This window comes from Mytilus trossulus, chromosome 11 (assembly GCF_036588685.1).
Source record: "Mytilus trossulus isolate FHL-02 chromosome 11, PNRI_Mtr1.1.1.hap1, whole genome shotgun sequence".
Classification (NCBI taxonomy): Eukaryota; Metazoa; Mollusca; class Bivalvia; order Mytilida; family Mytilidae; genus Mytilus; species Mytilus trossulus.
Window position 1 is genome coordinate 38,413,394 of NC_086383.1, and position 24,133 is coordinate 38,437,526.

General features: G+C 31.1%; 1 protein-coding gene across 1 annotated transcript; it reads left to right on the forward strand.

Annotated features, from left to right (window-relative positions):
* The first annotated feature begins 243 nt into the window (after positions 1 to 243).
* On the forward strand, positions 244 to 21,293 carry LOC134690032 (uncharacterized). Its single transcript, XM_063550003.1, has 15 exons — positions 244 to 344; positions 951 to 1,067; positions 1,942 to 2,079; positions 2,871 to 2,947; positions 3,371 to 3,427; positions 3,947 to 4,027; positions 4,724 to 4,847; positions 7,474 to 7,493; positions 9,167 to 9,330; positions 10,348 to 10,425; positions 11,748 to 12,022; positions 13,688 to 13,902; positions 16,647 to 16,833; positions 18,126 to 18,329; positions 20,248 to 21,293. The coding sequence occupies exons 2-15, from the start codon at positions 968 to 970 to the stop codon at positions 20,496 to 20,498; spliced, it is 1,971 nt and encodes a 656-aa protein (XP_063406073.1). The 5' UTR covers positions 244 to 344; positions 951 to 967; the 3' UTR covers positions 20,499 to 21,293.
* Positions 21,294 to 24,133: the final 2,840 nt, after the last annotated feature.

Below are 24,133 nucleotides of genomic sequence, written 5' to 3' on the forward strand. Positions count from 1 at the left end.
GATCTAAAAATGTACCTGTTTCATATTTAAATGCCACTTTCACAAAACCTGTTTGTCGAGTTCTGAAATGTAAACAAATTACTTATAAGTGATCGATCGATCATTTTTGCATCTTTAACTAAGTTCATATCATAATCATTGTGAATTTACAACACGGAAATTCCAACAATTTCATTTTCCGAAAATAAAGAAAACTTATTTTAATAAGGTAAAAGTATGACCGTGAGAAAGAAATTACAAATTTAATAAAAGGATAGGTAAACAGTGTATTAATTATTATTTAAATTGGTTGCATTCGAATGTTTTTCCTATAAAAGATGGATGATAGTATCCATACCTTAATGGTGAGTTTAACACATATTTTGATAAATACATTATACATTTTCAATGCGGTACTAAGTTTCTTTCTTGCATCAAACTACAAGCTGTCATTCAATATAAAACTGTTATAATAAGTTTGTTTTTCATATAATATTGAAAATTATAATATGCATATTCAAATTACTACTATTTTTGAAAAGGTGATCCGGGTCCGTGTATATCTGCGTCCATTCATTTTTCGTTTTGAAAAATCAAAAACAAAAAATAAAAAACAAAAGTGTTTTCATTTTTGATTTCTTAAAAACCAAAATGAAAAACGAAAGTGTTTTCATTTTTCGTTTTTTTTTTCTTAAAAACCGAAACGAAAAACGAAAGTGTTTTCATTTTTCGTTTTTGATTTCTTAAAAACCAAAATGAAAAACAGAAGTGTTTTCGTTTTTCGTTTTTGATTTCACAAAACAAAAAACGAAAAACAAAAGTGTATTTATTTCATCTTTCCAACACTGTTTAATTGTCATTTAAAAAATTACATAGGACTGCCGTAGCAACTGTTTTACCTATTAAAGCTATTTATTTTGTTCACACAATTTTGGGAATACATTTAAGTGATATATGATGTGTTTCTTTAGTTTCATAATTGATCAAAATGGCAACCAACCAACCACAGAACTTGACCGAATGGCAGCTACATGATGTTCTACAAAAAGTTAACCTTCTTCAGTATTACGACAGTTTTATCAGAGAAGGTACGGTGTAAATATTTGATATAAACAAAAGTAGAGAATAAGGCAGATGTGATAGGATTGCCAGTGAGAGAACACGACTTGATTGCAATACAAAAATGACAAATTTTGAATCAACGGCCTAATTTATGTCTAAACAAAAATGTGTCCATAGTACAAGGATGCACCACTCGCACTATCATTTTCCATGTTCACTGGACCCTGAAATTGGGGTCAACACTTTAATTTGGCATTAAAATTAGAAAGGTCATATCAGAGTTAACATGTGTACTAAGTTTCAAGTTGATTGGACTTCAACTTTATCAAAAACTACTAGTACCTTGACCAAAAACTTAAACCTGAGTTTCACACTATCTTTTTCTTTGTTCGTTTGACAATAAAATTGGGATCAATACTTTAATTTGACATAAAAATTAAAAAAAGATCATATCATAGGGAACATGTGTACTAAGTTTCAAATTGATTGGACTTCAACTTCAACAAAAACTACCTCGACCAAAAACTTTAACCTGAACGGAGGCACAGACCAGAAAACATTATGCCCCTCTACTATCGTAGATGGGACATAAAAAAAAGCAAACACAATATGATACATGTTTAACCCCGCCACATTCTGTATGTATGTACCTATCCCAAGCAAGGCATCTTTAGTGAAATATGATACCATACTCAATTCAGTTGCAGAATCTACATTACTCAACCGAGTATTTTGAAAATTTAGAAAGAATTATTGAACATAAAAAGCAGCACCATTAAACATGTTGAATTCCTTTTTGTATCTGAGATGGATTGAATTACATTCTAAAAAGACATGAGTAGTTCGAATTTTCATTATGTTGTGTTATAACATTAAACCAATGCAACCATCTTATTTCAGGTAAATTTGATTTACTCAAGCTATCAAATGCAGAAGAGAGGACATTTAAAGACGTAATGCAAAAGGTTGGAATGGACAAGAAACCACTGCATGTTCGTAGATTCAAAACCATCCTTAGTGAATGGGTTGCCGATCCAGGTATACAATCATCAATAAAAAAAAATCTTTGATCTTTTCTTTAAACATTTTTTAACCCAGTGAATCTTTTACGAAAATATTGACAGTAACCATTATTTAAAAAAAAAAACAATTGTTGAAATCAAAGTGTAGATTAGAGAAGGAAGTTGTGATTTATTTTACATTTTTATTTGAATGTCTGTTATAATTTGTTTCACTACTCCATACTAATCACAAAACCCAAACCAACCGATGATGATCCCGGGTGCTCCACAAATTTAACATGTTTAAGCGGAGTGCTCTAAATTTGGCAGCATTTACAACATGGATGTCGCATTTTACATGAATTATCATTGCCACAATTATGTTTGCCTATTCTTAAACACACAAACAAACCCTCAAAGATTAGCTTGGGGTTTAATAGGGATTTGAATCTTGTTAAATTGTAGACTTGACTTGTTTATACTTGTACAAAAATATTCATAAAAAAAATCCATTTGTTACAAATATTCTTTTTTATACATTGGTGTATTTTAGTCCATAATATACATGGACTCTTGACTCTAAATTGCAATGATTGTGGTCTATAATTAAAAACACATTTGTCATAAGTCAGACGTTTATTATACAAAGTCTCATGATACAAAGAAACACACTCAGTTACATTTTTCATACATCTTTGTAAATAAAAAGACAAAAATATTTCCTCCAGAAAAAAAGAATTAAAAAATCTATGCACAGGTTTAATAAACCTTTATGTTAACTGGGTTTTTTTCAAGTTAACATAATAATTTGACATTCACATTTTTCAGGTAAAAATGATCACGTGCCTAGCTACATAAAGAAAGACTGTAATGTGAAACTGACAAACAATGTGGGAAAGACTCAGGTAAGAAAAAGTAATGTTTTCAATATATGAACAAATTACTGTTTTATAGCTTAATCCTCCATTATTCTACATGTATGTCCCCATAATGAAATAACAAAAACTCTCTTTGGAACAATTTCCGTTCTTTCCCGTTCAAAATATTCAGCTAATAATCATGATCAAGACAGAAAAGAAAAACAAATAAACAAATATAAATTAACAAAAATGGTGGTTTTGCATGAAAAAGTGATAATGATCAATTAGCATTTTGGCTATCACTAGAAAATAATGTTAGTGCACAAGGCAAACAGAAATTTAATATAAAATAACCTGTGTATTCAATTCTTCTTGATATTTCTTATATGTACATGTATTATGATGATATTAGTTAAATCTAAGAAAAGTTCTAAAATATGGAGTCTAATATTTTGTTTCTTTTCACAGAATGCTAATCGGCCGATTCAAAAAAGAAGATTTACTATTATGGGTACAACAAATAATGTAGGAATAATGATAAGTGTTATATTTTGTGAAACTGATAAATAAATGATGAGTACCTTTCAGGAATATTGATATTATATGTCATGTTCTTAACGGTTTCATCTAAAAACATTTACAAGTTACCGTAGTCACACTACTAAAATTTCATAGAGTAAAGGAAAACCGATACGTGAGAGTTTTAATGCATTTGTAAAATAAAATTATTATGCATTTTAAAACTTACCAGAATATTGATGTATTAATTTTTTTTTTTAGATTGCTAAAAATGACAAAAAGCATTCAATGTCAATTGATGTTGTTAATTTAGTTACAAAGTTTGAATCTCATATCACATGAGAATTATGAAAAAAACTAAGATCTGTAAGTCTGCAATAAATATGACACATACCAATAGTTTTTGATTAATCATTAACTGAACTATCGTAGTAAAGGTAGTATACCTTTGAAATTATTGAATGTGAGAAAGGTTCCCTTATTTAATGACTTGTATACTGATAATTGTATAACGAAATATTTCAGGAATCTCAAAACAATCCAGCAGGTACACGTGGAGTATCAACAGCAAGTTCAGGAAGGGTTGCTAGCACCATTGGATTTTTGGTAAGTTGCGAATTAGAATGAAATCACAATTCGATTTGAAAAGTAAAACGAATAGCATTACGATAACTGGTCATAGGATTAATTTAAGTATTGATAATTTTTATTTATGTTCGCCTAACCCTAATGGCGGTGCATTTATTGGAAAAACTTTCAAACATAGTTAAAATGGTTCTTTGTGTTTCAGTCCTCTAATCTGTTCTACGAAAATAATTTGAAGAATCGATGTCTTTCACCGAGAATAAGAAAAAGATTTTTTGTTTAATAAATAAAGATTTTATTATCCCAGACATTGAAAACAGTACCTTAACGGTATTTGGAACATTTATTTTTAATTTACGGTCCTGAATGCTCTTCAACTTTGTGTTTTTTTTGCCTTTCTATATAGTTTGAACTATGCGTCACTGGTGAGCCTTGTGTAGACGACACGCGCGTCTGGCGTTTTAAATTATAATAAATATAGGAAGATGTGATGTGAGTGCCAATGATACACCTCTCCATCTAAATAACAATTTATGAAAGTAATCCATTATAGGTCAATGTACGGCTTTCAACACGGAACCCTGGCTCACGCCGAACAACAAGCTATAAAGGGCCCTACAATATCTTGTGTAAACCATTCAAACGGAAAAATCAATGATATAAGCCTGGTATCTTTGATAATTAGTATACTGATAATTGCATGATAATGTCTTTCAGGAAACCCAGAATATTCCGGCAGGTACAAGTACAGTATTAACATCAAGATTGGAAAGGAATGAGAGTACCATTGGAGATTTGGTATGTAGCAAATCGGAATGCAGATTACAATTTGATTTAAAAAGTAACAATTAACTCTTTCAGTTTACTTACCAAGTTATAACTGGTTGTCGTTTAGATGTAAAGAGAAAGGAAGTTGTAGTAAATTGAGGGGTTTTGTAACATTTGAGATGGAACGTGCGATTCAAGAAACTCTCATCATTTCATCTCTTCATATGAGAGGTGATCCTCATAACTCCTCCCCATCTTCATTTTTCAACCATTCGAAAGATAGAACAATGAAAAGCACATTAAATGATGTATTGAAATACGGTAACATTTCTCAAATAGTTTTGATGAACCTGAATATACTGTAGGTCTTTTATAAAAATGACACACTACAATACCATTTACAAAAAATAACGTTATGCACATTATGCACAAAAACAATTAGCAGAAATAATTTATTCTTCAGTTTATTAAAACCCTTCCCATATGGTTGAAATCAGCATCAATTATTTATATTATATATATATAGTAGAGTGGTTGTTTACGGGTAGAGAGAAATGGGAATGAGAGGTCGGGATGAATGATTATGAAGGAAGTGAGTGGAAGCCACGATGTAGGACTGAGAGAGGATGAAAGGTTAAGATAGGGATATTACTGGATTATTATTTTCATTTTCATTATAGTCTGAAAGTAAGTGAGGCTACATGGATGTGAAAAGCAAAGGTGTTCTTCCAAAACTATTCCCAATCTTATTCTGAAAGGGCACTATTTGAACCTTTAGATGATATAAATAAATACGACACACTACAATTGCACTTTATGAATCAATTATCAAATGATTATATACCTTTTTTAATGAAGATAGGATACATTTGCAATTAGTGAATCTGATAGATAACTAATATTTACTAATAATCAACGACATGGTTTAACAAAAACAATGTAAAAATTTAAAAGTAAATTTTAAAACTGCTTCCACTACACCACTCATCCTATTTACAAAAATAGAAAGACACATTGAGTGCACAACAAAATGTTTAATTTTACCGCCCATAGTTTTTTTATTGGTTTCGTGTTGCTCAGTCTTTTTTTCTATATTGTATCTTGTCTCATTGTCTTGTTCATTTTGCTTTACATTATGTGCCTGAAAGTGAAACTAAGTTTTTCATGTTTATATTCTGTACTGTTATTAATTTCAAATTTGAATGAGAAACTTCTTTATTTGGTTAATAAGTCTGAACTTATACAGAGTCAATGCATGCAATAAAAAGCGTTTCATTTTTTAAATAACATGTACAAACTCATCATATATATTAGATATGTTAAATCATCATTTAGTCAGCATATTAATATGTATTCATGTGAATGCTTTATCATGTTGTAAATGAAATATATTCAATGCAAGAAATGTCTCTCAGTGGCAACAAAACAGTTGCTACCTTTTTCAAAAAATTGGGAAGAATACAGCGGGCATTAAATACTTACACACTGCGGGTATTAAATACTTACACACTTGTTTTTCAGTACAAGATTTTACAAACAGTCTTTTCTATTACCAGACATCTAAGCGTGAACAAAATAATGCATGTTGTAAAACATGTACATGTTCTCAAATTGCTCATATGTGTAACATTTGCGGGGAAATACTGTTTTTCTTTGATTTATACTTTTAACAATATATCAACAATGATCAAGTATGCAGGAACAAGCGTCTATATACCTATACGGAGTTATTTTCTTTCAGAACGACAGTTCATTCTTTTTCAGAGTCAACCCGGACGATACCATGTTTCAATGAAATATGCTCAAACGCATAAAATAATAACCTGCGTGAGGTCATTATTTTCCTTGATAAAAATGCAATCTATAATTTACTTCAAAATTGTATGCGTCTGATAGTTTTTTGTTACCGATTTGGAAATTTATGTTTTAAAGTTCAATCGATAATAGATGTAAAGAAAACCTTCATTGCCCGCATTTTAATTTTAATAACAAATAACGCGTGAAGTTTTGTTAATTTATCGCTACAATAAAGAAACATTATCATATATGTGAGATGAATTTTAATATCGACTTTCATGAAGAAATAGCCAGATTTAACATATTCGAGTGTTAGATTTTGAAAATTTTATTGAGTCACACTGAAGAGGTTTGTTGATTTTTGGTTGCTTGCTTAACGTCCAGTGGCAAATATTTCATGCATATTCGTTACGATAAACGCTGAATACGAATACGAAATCATACTGTGACCTACATGTATTTATTATCATATTTGTGTCAGTTCTTAACTTTTTTTAAATTATGTATACCTTTTACTCTATCAAATGATCAACTAATAAGATAATCTTATATTCTATTGAATAACATTAACGTAACTCAAAAAAGGGTCGGGTGCAGAGGGTATATAATTATATCCTGATTATCTGTTAATAAAATATATTGCTATTCAAAAGACAATCTTTTTCGATTCAATCAAAATTGTTAAAAAAAAAAACAATTTTTTCCGCGATAGAAATGACATTACAAATAGAAAAAAAAACATACTCCTCCCCCTTTTCCATAAACTAAGTGGTACAATAAATTACTTACAATGAGTCTTGAATTTGTCATACACCGTTATCGGATGGGAACAATACATTTGTGTCTTACTTCATGCAGTTACAGTAACATTTTTATTGTGTATGGATAATATTTTTTAAAAGGTTTATATTTAGATTTATTAGTGAGTTTTATTATACATTCTAAATGTGCCGTAGGGCGTATTAAAACCTGAAAGCATAAGAAAGAAATATCCCACTTTAGTGTTGTCGGTAATATAGGATACTAAATTTTGCAAATCTTTATAAAAAATAATATTTTTTTGACGGTATATAAGTCAGATAATGCATATTGTAAGGTTTTTCTTGTTGTAGAACACACCTCGGGGTGTCAGAATTACTCAAAGAAAGACCTACTTACGGTCGGTCTTTCATTTGATCAATCATGACACCCCTCGGTGTATTCTACGACAAAAAAAAACCCTTAAAATATGCATTATCTATAACATAATGCGTCAACATAGCGAAGAATTAGTGATAGGACAACAGAAACACCCCAGGTACATGTACATGTTCAATCGATTGTGTCTTATACTGTTGAATTTGACGTGATATCTAGTCCATGATTGAACATTCTGAAACTCGATCAAGTGAAAACAATTCAACAAATTTAAATTCGTCGTATGATCGGAGCCATTTTTGGACAAGTAACAGTTGTTTGATGTTTTTGTTGTTTAAAAAACATTGAACTATATGCTGTTTGTTTTATTTTACCTCTATAACTTTCTCTTACTTCACCAAGAACCAGAATGTCCTACCTATGACAGAGTAGATAAACTGTTAAAATATTATTAATTCCGGAGTCAAAAGTATTTTTATACACACACTCTATGTATTGATTTCATTATTAGATGTGATGAGTAATTTTGTTTCTAACTGTTCATCGTAAAAATCAATAAAGATTAAAAAAAAGAAGATGTGGTATGATTGTCTTATTTTGACATATAAATCAAGTAAATTGTATATTGATGTTCATTGATGTTTTGATCTTGAATGTATACAAGGGGAGAAGACTCTTTTTTTTGTCATGAACTTTTGAAACACTGTTTATTTCCTAGTGAGTCCTGGTCGTATCTTTCGTCTTTCTTTTACAGGAACATCCTAGAAGAATTCAACCAATTAGTGCAAGGATTAATGTAAGATAGTTTGACGTGATATTCCTCTTTATGCTTTGCATTGAACATGTTGAAACTAAATAAAAGGATCATGTGTAAAAACTGTGATAGTCTCTCTGCAATACTTTCCAATTAAAAAAATCTCCACTGTAAAAGTGTTATTTCCCATACACGTCTGAAAGTGCCTTAACCTACCTGCGAACGAAGAACATTTAGTTTTTAACATTAATCAGAACACGTAATATGTCATTAATAAATCGTATAAATAGTTATCATTGATTCAAACGGGAAATACGTATACCCCGTGATAAATTGTCATATATCTTCTTTTAACTTTAATGCAATAAAAGAAATCCATAGCAAGTGAACTTGTAAAAGGATTTGCAAATTTAATATGATTCTTCAAAAACATAATTTTAAGTCAGTGTTAACTGTTGTCATAGGCCATTTAAAAAAGCATTCATATTTTTTTCTCCTTATGTGTCTATTGTGGTTATTGTTATTGACTTAAAAAATCATAAAAATTCCATTTTTTGTCGCAGTTAATTTTTCCAAGTAATAACGCGATATTGCAGTCAGCCAATTAAAATAACATATTATAATGAAACATACATCTAATGTAATTATATAATTATGTTATATTAAATCATTATTAGATTTTTGCAATTGAATACTTGTAACAGGATCAAGTCGCAATAGGATATCGAACTTGTGAGGCACAAACAATAAGAACCCTACCAAGAACACAATCACCAGCACCACTCAGTACAGGGTACCAGGAAACTCTAAGTTCAGCACTGTCTTCACATCCGACAGCCAGTTCACAAGATATTATGGATAGAACAAGGTATTGTGTACTTAAGAGGCTCGTTTTACCTTAGCCCTATAAAGCAGAATTTTTTTGCAAATTAGGTCCTTTAAGCTCTTCATCTCTGTACTTGGTTGGCAATCTGAGAGTCACTAATGAGTCACATGTTGACATAACGGGCTCCTGGCTGATCAAAATAAAAGCCTTGTACATTATACCTATTTATCACATAATGGCGTGGTAGGTAGCTTACGGTTTGTATAAAAGTCGAACTCTTTTGACAATCATTGTAATTGTTTTGCAGCTTTCACAAAGTGTACACTTTTTGTTAAGATCGGCTATTAGGGATTTTAACCAGAATCCTTGAAACTTAAAAATATATACGGAAATCTATAAAGATCTTCAAGAAAAAATCTGAAAGGAATTCCATTTTTCCATTATTGTCTAACGCAATTTTTGTAAATAATATAGCACCACGAAATAGATCACGATTCAAATAATTGTTTATACGCCATACAAGTCTTTTGTTTCGAATTTTAACAAAGATGTTTAACTCTATTTTTATGAACGATATTCATTAAACAGAGCATCCTTATATTTACTTGAAGGAGGTTTACAACTGTGTCAATTCGTATAGTGATGATTCGCGTGTATATTTTAGTTAACTTATTTGAACATTCTGCATCTGATTATTTTAATATTTAAGAATGATGTTTGCTATAAGGACTGAAATAACCAATTTCTTATTCCAGGTTTATTACTGCTGTTATATGCTTTTGGTTTTCATCAAATTAAATCCCCTAGTGATTATATGAATTATTCTCATAAAACACAACATTTAAACATGGATTACAATGGAAATAGAAACATTTTTTACATGGGAGGTCTTCGTGCAGTTCACGAAATGTAAATGTAAATATAAATTGTGACTCCAACTCTCCATCAAAGCAAGCAAACCAGCAGTATCCTATTGTAACATAAACTACAAATATACAAAGTTTTACATTAAACAATGTTATAAGATTACAAAACTAATATTTTTATTATATTTTTCAGAGAACTACAAGATGATGATACCAATACTAATGCATTCGATGACTTTTTACCAGAAATTGAACAATTTGGAGATGTTGGGTAATTTTTCATTATTACTCGATTATTAACCAAAATGCTGTTACAATATATGAATAATTAATTCAGAAAATTAATGTAAAATTGTATTTACCGCTATAATATATTACCTCCGGTCGGTCTTTCATTTGATCAATCCTGACACCCCTCGGTGTGTTCTACGACAAGAAAAAACTTTAAATATGCATTATCTAGAACAAATAGTTTTCTGTAAAATGAACATTGTCCTTTGGGAGCAAATATTACATTGAAAATTGATCTCATTCATAATTTCTTGTAGAATATGCATGAATTATAGGAAAACACAAAGACACGACATTGGAGTTTTTGCCGTTAAACATATTTTTGTTAATTTGTTGAAGAGGACATTAAAACATGTTTCTTTTCTTAGGTTTTTCCACCTTTCCGTGGAAAATTTTGTTTTAACTATAATTATTTTTCATTTTCCGCCTAATTTTTTTCTTGCGTAGTTTTCTTGTTTCGCAAGATGTCGCTTAGATATTTGTTATATGATATAGTATAGTTTATACCCTTTAAAAACTGACAACTGCGTAACCAAAAGCTTTACGCTGTAAGAGTTATCTCCCAAAATACTGTTTTTCTTGTGGTCACTTCTCCTTTGCACCGTTAAAGATAACGACAATTTTTTTTTACAAAATTGCTCGTTTCATTTTCAGGGTAAGAATATTATTTGCAACGAAGTTACCCTGATACTCCATATGAGAGTTATTCTCCCTTATGTATTTCATATAAGTGATGTGCATTTCTAACTGGTAAACCATATGAGATAAAGACCTAGGGTCTTTAGATTTGAGGTCTTTGTCCTAGGTCAAAGGTCAAGGTCATATTATAAAGTTTGATTTTGGCTTATGTTCCATGATTTTGTAAAACCATTTAACATATCAACATCTTATTTGTATTAATTGTTTATTGCGACATTTCGTACCTTTTAAATTTTAGTTGAAAGGGTAAGTAGACAATACATGGGAGTTCTCGCCTATCTAATATTTAGAATAACGCGTAAAGTGATATTACTCATTAACCAAACATATTAAAGTCCTAGGGTCTTTTGATTTAAGGTCCTGGGTTTGGGACCTGGAAATTGAGGTTAAAATTATATGTTAAAAGGACGTTCTAGATATTGAACTTTGTTTTAAATTCATATTTATACATCAAAAAGCCATAGAAACTGACATTTTAGACTAATGTCTTATCTTTGATATTTTGTAAATATATCTTTACAAGTGGAAAGACCTTTAATTGTTCTTTGAACTATTGGTTTTTAATTTTGATATGAATCTCTGTTTACTATGTTTTTTACACAGTCAAAACCAGTCTGCTGACGCATTAAAAGATTTGCTGATTCAACATCGAGATTTGACCATAAATAAAATTTCTAGTGGGGATCTGTTGCAAATGGAGGTTCGTAGGGGTAATGTGCTTTCGGATGCTATTACAATTATTAGATTCTCAGAACATGATTTGCATAATCATTTGTGCATAAAGTTTATTGGCGAAGACGGAGTTGACATAGGTGGTCTAAGAAGAGAGTTCTGGAGTCTTTTCTTGCACAACATTTCTAGTTCATGTTATGTAACAGGTAAATGTATGATTTATTTTTTTCTTGTTCTAACCCGATATATTTTTTTTCTAGACATGTTGAATTTTATTTTTCTTCATTAACATTTGCTTGTATGATATCATTTAATCATTTTAATGTTCTTGATCTCCCCTAAAAATATTGTTATGACGACGAAAAAAATGACGACCATCTCTGACTATACTTCACACAGAGCCCAAGAGAACACTTTGTGCAGATCAATCGAAAATATAATTGAATTTGTTTGTATAACTTCTAAAAATCATTAGAGAAACATATGGTTATACTATATTTTACGCAATACGATATTTACTCATACGCGACTACTAAATTTTACAAATTTAAAACGTTCGGCAAGCCCACCTTTTTTTTTTTGACAATGGAAGTGTCTCGAGTGGATTGATGTCATGTTACACTCGATGCAGCGATGGAATCTCTATATATGTTGTGCAAAATCTGTAATGTTGTTCAAATCATAATTTGTACAGATATTTGGGTACAAATTATCAATGTTTCATGAACAATTTAACACAAATGGATGATGCAAGCTCACAGTCGTTTTTATCGCATATTTTTGTTATGTTTCCATATTAACTATATTGATACAGTCTTATACTTAGCATTAATACAAAAACATTATAAGAACACATACGGACTTTGATATTAAGATATTAAAAATGACATGTCATGATCTTTTTATATATTCCTTATCAACGGAGAAAATAACAGTTTGATATACTACTATTGAGAAATATTACGGACGTCGGTCGCAAAACGAAGTACATGTACATCGGATAATGAATCTTTCTAGCATATGCCTCATCAGAGAAGAAAAAAATACGAAACATTTTGCTAATTGACGATAAGATAAATTCAACAATGCAAAAACATATAGAAATTCTATAGAGTATGCACAACCTTTCCACTTGAACTCTCATATCTAAAAAATTGTTGCTTGATTGATAGAGGATTATTTCATGCAGTGCTAGCAAAGACTTCCTTTAAACAAGTTATTATTTGGATATGGGTGAAATCAAATATAAATATGGACCAATACAAGTACACCTTTTAGGGTGCGCTCGCCTTTCGTGACTCGGCACGAAGTATTTTGTAATGTAAAGATTGTTTGGAATGTTTCGCCAACAATACACGCTAGCACATCATAGAAAAACAAGTCAGTCATCAATGTTCTGAATTTTATAAAACATTCTCTGTATTGGAGTCTGTGGAATTTCTACAAAAAATGGTTTTATCTGCCACACAATCCCCTTTTTCTATTAAACGCAATGAAACAATGAAAAATAATGCTTTCCATTAAGTTTCCCCTTATATAATTAGTATATGTACACAATGGCCCATCTGCTATTCATTGTCTTCGCTGTTTTAATACTATTTCAGTTTTAAAATTTCGTAATTACATGACTACAGAAAGGATCATAAACATCAATCCTTTTTTGTCCGTTTAATCATTTAGCGTTGTCTGTCTGTTTTGCGTTTTTAAGTTTGAATATCCATTTGGTTGTGTTCATCCTTGCTCAAGTAACGAGTTGTGTTCCTTGTTTACATCAATGTTAGCGAATTAAGTTAAAATTTTCAGCTTTTCTTGACATACTCACATTTTTCAGGAAACTTAAATCAAAACAGAAATATATTTTCCATTAACAGGAAAGCCTGGTAGACAAACATTTCAACAAAATTTCGTAGAGAAAAAAAAGAAAACATTTTTTCATCTTGGTCAGTTGATTGCCTTATCAATTCTTCAAGATGGTCCTGGTCTACCAATCTTTTCCGATATTGTCACAGATTACATAATTAACGGAGAGACTGTTGTGCTAAATCTTGACGATCTCCCTGATGGACTTAGAGATACACTGGAGAAGGTTTGTTATTTTTTTAATTATTTCTATCCAAATGATTTTGTTTTCCTATTCTTTGCTACATTATGAGTTGGAAATATGCCATCAAAGTAGACCCATAATGCTTCACGTGACAAAATTGTCAAAATATAATTCCTTAAACATGTTTAATGTTTAATCAGTTGTCATGTAGTTATTTAAATATTCAAAGAGATGCATTTCTAGGTTGAACAACATCAAGTCTTTTTTAAATTTGAAGTATGTTGACATAAACAATATTGCTTGCACTGGTATAATTCAATTTGTAATTTATTACGATCATCAGAGATTTATGGTAGGGATTGTCGGTGTAAATACTATCTGTGGAGAATCCAAGTTCAAATTCACTGGTTCACCTCACATTTTATTATTGGTAATCACGTGGTTTTGCATTTGCCCCCTTTAAAGCACGACATTAATATTTCAAAAAATAAGGTTACTTTATTCATAAGGGAATGTAGCAATTATGTTAAAGTTATAACGATTGTCGCATAACTGTTTGTCTGCTACTAAGAATGGTCACTGCTGAAGTTCAAACTAAATAATCGTTGTAAGCACGCTCTCATACCCTACTCCCTCACTTTGTCACAGAGTGATCAAAATATCATCAGATTCATACTTTCATAACTGCTTTTATTGTCAACTGATAAAAAATTCTTGTGGAGATGTACATCATGTACATCTACAGATTATGCTCAGTATATAAATGTTTTATGACATTCAAATGGTTATAATTACATAAGATGTATGTTTCATTATAAAACTTAATTCTGATTGGCTAACTGCATATCACATGTTATTCCTCAAGCAATTGCATCACTCAATAAAACTTTTCATTCATGATAACACGTGGTCCCACAAAAAAGTGCACAGGTGAATTGAATAAAAAAGTTATAAAATACGTGTTTTCCTGATCATAGCTAAAACAATTAATTATAAGTAATAAATGCTTCTTTTTGTAACTTCATAGGGTTGTAAAAGCGTTGACCGTCAACTCTTTAACTCCCCAATGAATTTACAAAAAGAAGCATTCAATTCTTAAATAACCTCCAAAAAAATATTCATAGTTTCCTTTTGATATGCACATCTACGTAGAATGTCCTTGTTATCTTTAAATATTCGGGAAACTCTGGTATGTGGATTCAGAGCAGTTGCGATGACAATCTGTATTAATATAATGTTATTAACTTGCTGTTTCTATTTCGACTTTGTTATATATTCAATGTAAGCTGTATTGGACTCGAATAATAGAGGGCCAGTACAGCTGACTGAGAATCTATTACAGGGCCAATACAGATACACTTAGTTCATAAAACTTTTATGAAATGATTTTAAGGGAACTCACCGTGAGGAAAATATCGAATTTCATATTTGAACTTGTGGGAACTTGTCTGTTTGCGTATTTCACGTCCATGGATTTTTTGTCAACATTGTTAAAATTAATATCTGATTTCTCATCCAAGGACTTAACATATTGCTATTACAATTCATTTCATCCAACAAATGTTAAGTAGCAATCAGACAGCTTAACTATTCGCACTCTTGGATCGTCTGCGTTCTTGTGAAGGAATTTTTAAAGACCTTGGCTGGCTATACAACTCTTGCCGGTCTGCGTTCTGATGAGTGATCAACGGACATGAAACAAATCCAATAATCGAAGGTCGTACTCGAAAAGGCTTTAAAATATTTCCGTTTCAAGACTTTAAAATGTTATATTACAAAATATGTTCATGCATAACGATTCGTTTTAAGTTAATTTAGTCTTATGCAAAAAGCGGGAGTGAACGTCCTGTATACGCCCATGGGCCAATACGGCATTGTTCAGTATTGGCTCGGTTCGAAAAGCAACATTAACTCTTGATTTATATCGACATTGGAACGTCAACGGTATTGTACAAGCTGATTTATCCGTTTTAGTTTTGTCCTTGTTATCTAGAAATTTCCGTGAAATTCTATTCTAAGGTTTCAGTTGAGTTACAATGATAGCATTATCATATATTGTTAACCTAAATCAAAAATAAAAATATGTACATGAGTGTTCACTTGTGTGTAAGACTATGTCAACTTTTTCCTGGGTTAACTATCTCAGTGGATTTTACGTTATTCATCAATCGGGATCATTGCGTTTAAAGTTCTTCCAAAATAAAAAGGATTTGATAAAAAAAAATCGAATTGTAAGCATTGCGGGTAATTCCTTTCATACAATTGAAAGAAACAAAGGGGTTTAATTAGCACAAATATTCGTCCCTTCATATGAAATTATTTGTTAAAAATAAAATAAATGTCCTAAGTGAAGTTATCTAGAGACGTCACTTTTTATGTTTACCGGTAGAAATAGTCCCATGAAACAAATTTCTTGTGATTATCAACAACAAAAAAATGGAAAATGTGCATATTTTTTTCTTTATATTTGTTACTATTTTATAACGTGTACTTGTAATCTTCACACTATTCTTGTTTCATTGATTATACATCCTTGACTTTTTTAAATGTGTTTCTTGCAAATTAAAGTTAAGTGATTTTTTGTCGCATTTTTACTTTCCAAGTCCGTTAAAAATGTATCTTCCTTCCACATTTTTTTTATATATAAGTCCATGAGGATTTTCAGTCTTACTTGCTCTGTTTAGTAGTTGTATTATTGACAAGGTGTCACTCATTCAATCATCGAACGTTAACAGTAGATTGTGATTGCGCCACGTGTATTGATCTATATATCTTATTGCTTTCAGATGCAGGACAGTGCATCAGATAGTGAGGCAAGAGACATGTATTCATCTGTACTTGATATTGCTGCTGACGTTGGTTTTATAGTGCCTTTAACATCATTCACAAGATGTCATGTGAAACAACTGAAGGCGGCTTTTATTGAAAGCCAAATTTCAAGCTGCAAGGATGAACTTAACCAGTTCATTGAAGGTTTGTGTTTCAAAAAAATAATGGTAGATAACACACTTGATTATTTAAAACCATATAACTTTCTATTATCAGTTGGTTTATTTTTTTTACCACAGTGCGATTAACTTCTGTGATGTTGCATCGATCGCGATTTGGTTTTGTTTTTTTTTTTTACTTTTCACATTACACAGTATCATGCTTTCTCTTCTGAAATATTTGGGCTGTGTTAACGCAATTGGTGTGTCAACTGTAACGATAATTTTCATTGGACGTTCACCAATATTTCTGAAGGGGTAAATTCTACGTTATACCAGCCCGTAATTAAAAAAGCCATCATTTTGATTTCATTTGTTTAGTATGTAATTTCTCACATAATAAATATGAAAGTCACGGCTAAAAATGTTGTTTTTTTCCATCAAAGTTCAAACAATTCTTAAGCAAAAGAACGGTATAAATGCGTATATTTTTTGTGGACTTATTCATTTATTTCACTAAACGCAAACCATTTGTTAAACAGTAATTGTTTTGATATGCTGCATTTAAATAGATTTAACTGCATTATATTTTATTTTTGGTCTGTGTTAAACTTGATTGTCGCAAATATTTGTTTACCTAGCTTAAACTCAATTTGCGACCGTAAAATCTACGTTTTACGAAAGCCTAGCTTAAAAAACAAGTCTGTTATCTCCCAAATATGAACTAAATCTCATAAGTTTGTAATGATGGTTGTCCTTTCATGCGGATTTGACCAAAAGATGGCACTTATAATATTGGAGTATGAATAAAGATGAGAAAAACATAACTTCAAAAAATACCCTTTACTCTGTATTTGAATTGTCCGTTTGAAGAAGACAAGGAAAGGGTTGTGATAATTGGTCTGGATCTTGGTACTAGTCCGTTGTACTGTGTGTGCATTATTTTGTATGTCATGTGCAACCATATCCTGTTTGTCAATATTGTTACAACAAACATTATTTAAGGAAATTGTTCTTTATTCAGGTGAAATACATTCAGCAAACCATCTCCATCAGCTATGATTCAGTGCACACATTACCTATATCCAGTGAATACATAAGATAATGCCTGTAACAATTAGTCAGGAATATATCTGCTGTTACCCATACGTTTGATATGTTGGGGATTTTGATTTTGTCATTGATTAGGGGCTTTCCTTTTATAATTTTTCGCAAAGTTCAGTCATTTGTGATTTTACTTTTCCTACAGCAAAACAGATTTTATTTGTAAAAGAACTGCATTTCTAAATAGATAGAAATCTGGATTGTGCTAACAAACATTTGTTTTCTATTTGATAGGTTTGGATACACACCGAGTCCTGAGCCTGCTTAGGCAGACAGAAAACATGGCATCAGCAAGAAGTTTATTCAGTGGTAGAGTGAAACCATTAACTGTTAGTCAACTGAGAGGACTGATAAGATTTAATTTTAAAGACGGCAATGCTAAACGTGCGGAGGAGGCCACTGCACAAGGTTTTATCACATTCCTTCAGGCCACTAAGGGTTAGTTTATTATTAGATATTTGTTTTCTTTTCTCAATGAGTTTTCTACCTATAACTCACTCCTCAAAACTCCAGTTTTAGTCTCTTATTTTGATAAAACATAGTTAAACTTAAGAGTCAAAATAAAACAATGGATCTGCAGTACCACTTAATGGACTCTACAAAAGAGGAGCGAAAGATACTAATGGGATATTGAATAAACTCATCATAGATACCAGGACAAAATTTTGAAACCAACAAACAGACAAATAATTGAACACAAGACACAGCATTGAATACTAAAGACTAAGCAAAAGAAAGCTAACAACAAACTTGAGGTGATTCGGGTGCCCAGAAAGGTTAAGCAGATGTGGCTACCCATGTTATCATAAACCCAGTAAATAGTCTAATTCGTTTAGATCACCTTAATGAAAAGGGGACGGATTGTAGTTACGACACAAGGAACATATCCGACTTCATCTGTGAAACGGTTATTCAATAACCATGATTACGGTCAACCAACTCTTGATGGCGTCCGTAAAATTTACAAAAGGATGATTTCAACTAAGGATTTTCTTACCCCAGGAGTAGATTACCTTAGCCGTATTTGGCACAATTTTTTGGAATTTTGGATCCTCAATGCTCTTCAACTTTGTATTTGTTTGCCTTTTTAACTATTTTGATCTGAGCGTCACTGATGAGTCTTATGTAGACGAAACGCGCGTATGGCGTATAAAATTATAATCCTGGTACTTTTGATAACTATTTGATAACTATTCAACTATGCCATTAGTTAAAAAGCCTCCTTGTTACCAGTAATGCTCTCTGAAAGAAATCATTATAAGAAATACAAGTCAGGCAATATCGTATGAATTATGAGGCATATTCCAGGTACGCAGGCGCTGCTGGAATATTGCTAAGTAGAAATAATAAGTTTACAATTATGAAGCTGAAATCGAAATATGCTTTACATTCGTATGAATAATCTTACTTTTGCATGGTTGACATGCACACTACACTTAATCAAAATTCTATACAATCGAATATTACTTTTTCCATATCAAAATCTTGCTATGAACAAGTTTCTTAATTGTTGTTCTTCAACATAATATCTTTTATTGACTAATTTGTTATTGTACATGTTGTTTGAAAAAATCAAAAACTAACATAAATATGATTAACAATTTGTCTTTTCGTCCAGAAAATATACAATTGATTATTCATAACACAATACTGTCTTTTCTCTGAATATATCAAGATGGTATGATATGCAGTAAGTATCATTTAGGACGCTGGCTTGTCTTGTTTTAGAATTTTTGTCAGATTTTCGGAATCCTCTGGTTTTATCCATTGGAATGCCTTGAAAAAATTTGCCCGGTGACTCCCATTTTCTTTTTGTAAATCTTTTACATGTATAATGATTAGCCATCTGTAAAAGTCTTATAAAATTTAATTACTTTTTACTAGTTTTTGAGAACTTCAACTTGTCAATGACAAAGCTATGAAAAGTCAAGAGAGATTATTTTCCCGCCAAAATTTCAATGGCTAATATCTCGAAAACAAGCACGGTGACATATATATTGTTTTGGCTCTTTGAATTCCTTTATTAATCTCCTATCTATATAAACTAGTGTTTTCAAAAATTCATTACTCTAAAACTGAGAAGCGAACTCCCTTAAGACACAACACTACATGTAGTCACAATAAAGTCAGAACTTAACTTGCAGGAAAACAAAGAACCCATCTAACGAACGAATGTGTAAAAAAAGATACAATATTACGTTATTTTATATATTAGGTGCAAGTAATCCTATAAAACTGTATCACTTATAAGAACTTGGATGGATTTAAAGCAGAGAGGTTTCATTTTAGTATAAACATTGTTCCATAAAACAACTAAAATGTGCATAACAATCATATTTTTTGTCTTTTTCCCTAGGAACTGCAACTATAATCAATGGGATAAATTTACAACCGAAGGACGTTCTAATGTGGTTGACTGGATCTACTATTGTGCCAGCCATAGGTTTCCATAAACCTATTGATATTTATTTTTCAAGTAAAAGAACTTTTGTAAATACGTGTGCCCTAGTCCTAAAACTGAAGACACAACCTCATCTTTCCCCTGCAGATGCTGTGTCATATTATACAGAACTCATTATCAATAGTCAAACTTTCACGAAAGTATAGAAACATTCAATAATTTTGCATTAATTCACCAGTGTAGGGACCTCAAGCGGTCCAAAATGAGAAAAGATGAAGGAGTAATACCACCATTGATTTTCCCTTTTAGTCTTTATTCAATTTCACTTTTTTTTAAATTTGTAGAATCTATATTTGTTTTAAATGAGTGAAGTTTTATCCTATTCAATACTATAGATCAAAATCTCATAACCTTTTATTGCATATTGGTAAATAAGCAACACAATTGTACCAGCAGTAGATTACCATAAACCTTTTGGTAGAGACCTTTTTTAAATATTTCGTGCAATGGTCCTAAAACTGAAGAGGCAATCTGATATATCCCCAGCAGTTGCTGTGTCTGCTAAGCTCTTAATCAACAGTTTAACCTTAACAAAATGATTATGGAGATATAAATTCGTATGTACATGTACATTAAGAAAATTGACTACTAATTTAGTTCATCCATTTAAGATTATTAACTCTATTTTAATTTTAATTCCAATGTATACCCTAACATGTATCTCCCAATTAAAATATTGTGTTACGGAACATGAGAATAAATTCGACTAGAGTGAAGATTTCCATGAATGATACCGACTCAATGAAAAACCGGGGTATTTCAACTAAGACAAGAAAAGAGTAGAGCTTCAGAACTTTCCTACACTATGTTTCAACTTCAAATTTTAAGAAATGCTTATCTAACTGCTAAGAAATAAAAGGCAATGTAAATACAAACCAAACAAAACTGTCTATAATACTGTTAATTCAGAAATAATACGTGTATTTTCTAAGCATTTTTTTTTTAAATAACAGATCGAGATCATTTATTCAGATATCACACAAATCAGCAAAGTTTCAGAAATAAGAATGCGGGTTCTAATTGTTGTGATTTTTTCATTTCATAACAATTTCTAGAGTAACAGAATTTAGCGTCAAATATCCCTTATTAGTATGTTTTACTGTATTGAATCTAAACAACGTCTTTCGCTTTAGTTAATATTCGAAATGACAATAAAGCAAAGTCAACAAAATATTAATTCGTTGTGATTAGACTACTAGGTTATATGTTCGTCTCAATATATCCTTTATTTCCACAGATTTTTAGGGCACATCTGCCTTGGTTTAATATGTCATTCGCTTTCTGGTGACAAACGTTCCTCTCTCTGTCGACCTATATAGATATTAAATCAGACTATATCAACATACGAGTACCATGACTAAAAACAACTATCATTAACAATGACGTTACAACTAGAGACTGAACACAACCGACCGCGTCAAAACTGGAAATGAGCTAACGTGCTAAGATTACTTAGTAGTTCCCTGCTGCATGTAAAGCACCCATTGTGTTATATATTTATTGAGAATAGAAACGGCTCCTGACTGGGACATGCACAAAATAAGGTGGGGCTTCACACTTTTTGTGAGATCTCAACCCTCCCTCTTTACCTCTTTCATATGCATAATAAATAAACACACAAAAAAATATAAAACATAAAATATCTGAGGACTACTATCAGTTACTGACTTGACAGTTTCATACCTCTGTTATATTGATTGAAAGATTATGACTTCACCATATGAAAATTAGGCACAGCGCCTCCCGTCAGGGATTGAATATCATTCCATGAAAAGATGTATGTGCAGAACATTACCCGTAGCATGCCTTCAACTGGTTTGAGAATAAATACGTATTATTCCATTGCACAGATCGATATTCATTTCAAAAAAATGTCACCTTCAATTACCTGACAACAGTATCGTATCTATAGTTTTTCTTAACCTTTTAGGAGACTGCATACATTTTTGAGCTTATATAGCATGTTACCACAATTTCATCAAACAAAATTAATTTATAGGTTAGTTAGGATAATATTAAAGATCTGTATAAGACACTTCTTAAAAAGAAAATCCCCAAAATACCGAACTAAGAGGAAAATCTAATTGGAAAGTCCATAATCACATGGCAAATCAAAAGACAAAACATATCAATCCTCTCACTTTGATGACAGTCTCAGCAAATTCCGTAATATTTACAATGATGCGTGTGAACTAAACAGACGTAATAAATAAAATAATCAAAATATGGGTACAGCAGTTATCATCTTGTACAATTTTAAAAGGAACAATTTAACAGAACACAAACCGTCTATCTAAAAACGTGTCTGACGTAAGAAAATTGTATACCTCACATATATGTGTCGTTCAATGTTTATACAAACAATTTTAAAATTTCACATGGGCAATTTTAGCATACAGGGTTAAAAAAATCAAAAGTATGTAGAAATGAATTTCAGAAATAGACCGAGATTTAACATAGTCCAAAAGTTATGTAATAGAATTTATGAGAAACCATAAATAGTTCATTCCACTACGCAATTAAAAAATATTGACGTTAGTGGTTCAACGCATTCAGGAATTGTGTCCAGTCTTGGGCGATTAAACCTCCAAATTATTTTTACATTGGTAAGCGATTGGGTCAAATTTATCACTCAAGACTTCGTATGCAATGCAGTTCTGTAAATCATCATCTGTGTTAAAAATATAGTGGATTCGCCACTTTGTTTATGTACTGCTATAGAAACGACAGCGCACTACTTGTTGTATGCCCGCGTTTTCACATTATGCGTGAACAGCATTTTTATAATATCAATATAATACATTTTTTGTCGGAAGAAATCTTGCTACACGGTTCAACGGACTTCAGCTACGAACAAAACATTGAAATATTCTTTGGAGTTCAAACATTTATACTCAGTAGTAAAATATTTGTCATTGATAGCACACATCTTGTTCAACAAGTAATACTTATATCTTAAATAATTGTATCCGTACAAAAGCATTCACTTTATTATTGAATTTCCGATGTATATTTTTTTTCTTTTGTCTTGTGTGTCACAACCTTATTATATGTTTTTTTTTTTTTCTTTCCATCTAGTGTAACCTTGTTATTTGTTATAACATTTTACTCCTTGAGTATTACAATATGAAATGTTCTTATTAGGAAACGGATTAATATAAGCTAAGAGCTTGTTTCTGGATCCTTTTAACTATTTCACATGTATTATCATGTAAATGCGTATGTATGTACCTGAATATAAATAATAATAATATGTTTACACTAACGTATTTTCTAATTCTAATAGAAATATATCATAATGACATATACTAGAACAATACCATACTGACGGGATATTTTAAAGTATAGCGTCACGTTATAAGAATCAAAGAAACACAAAAAGTCGCATATACAAAACATTGAAGTGATGTTTAAGTACCGATGCCATGCAAAACGGATATCACATAAAACAATCCAACAGTAAAAGTAATATTAATATTAGAACAAAGACAAACGAAAAAAACAATATAACACATTAAGATGATAGACAACATCAGAACGTAAAATATATGCATCAAGACCATCATGTATTATTTGTGAAGTTGATACGGAATATTTATCAACAAGGTCTTGGTACCTTTCGTTGAACTTTTTTAGAAAAAGGACGAGACGTTCTTTGACATACCCATGGTTCATCAACTTTCTCCTCAGACATTGATGACGTTTTACAAAGTCTGAGTAGGAGCTGCAAGCTCTTTAATATCGAATAAGTTCGGAAATATATATCCCATATGCAGGTGAA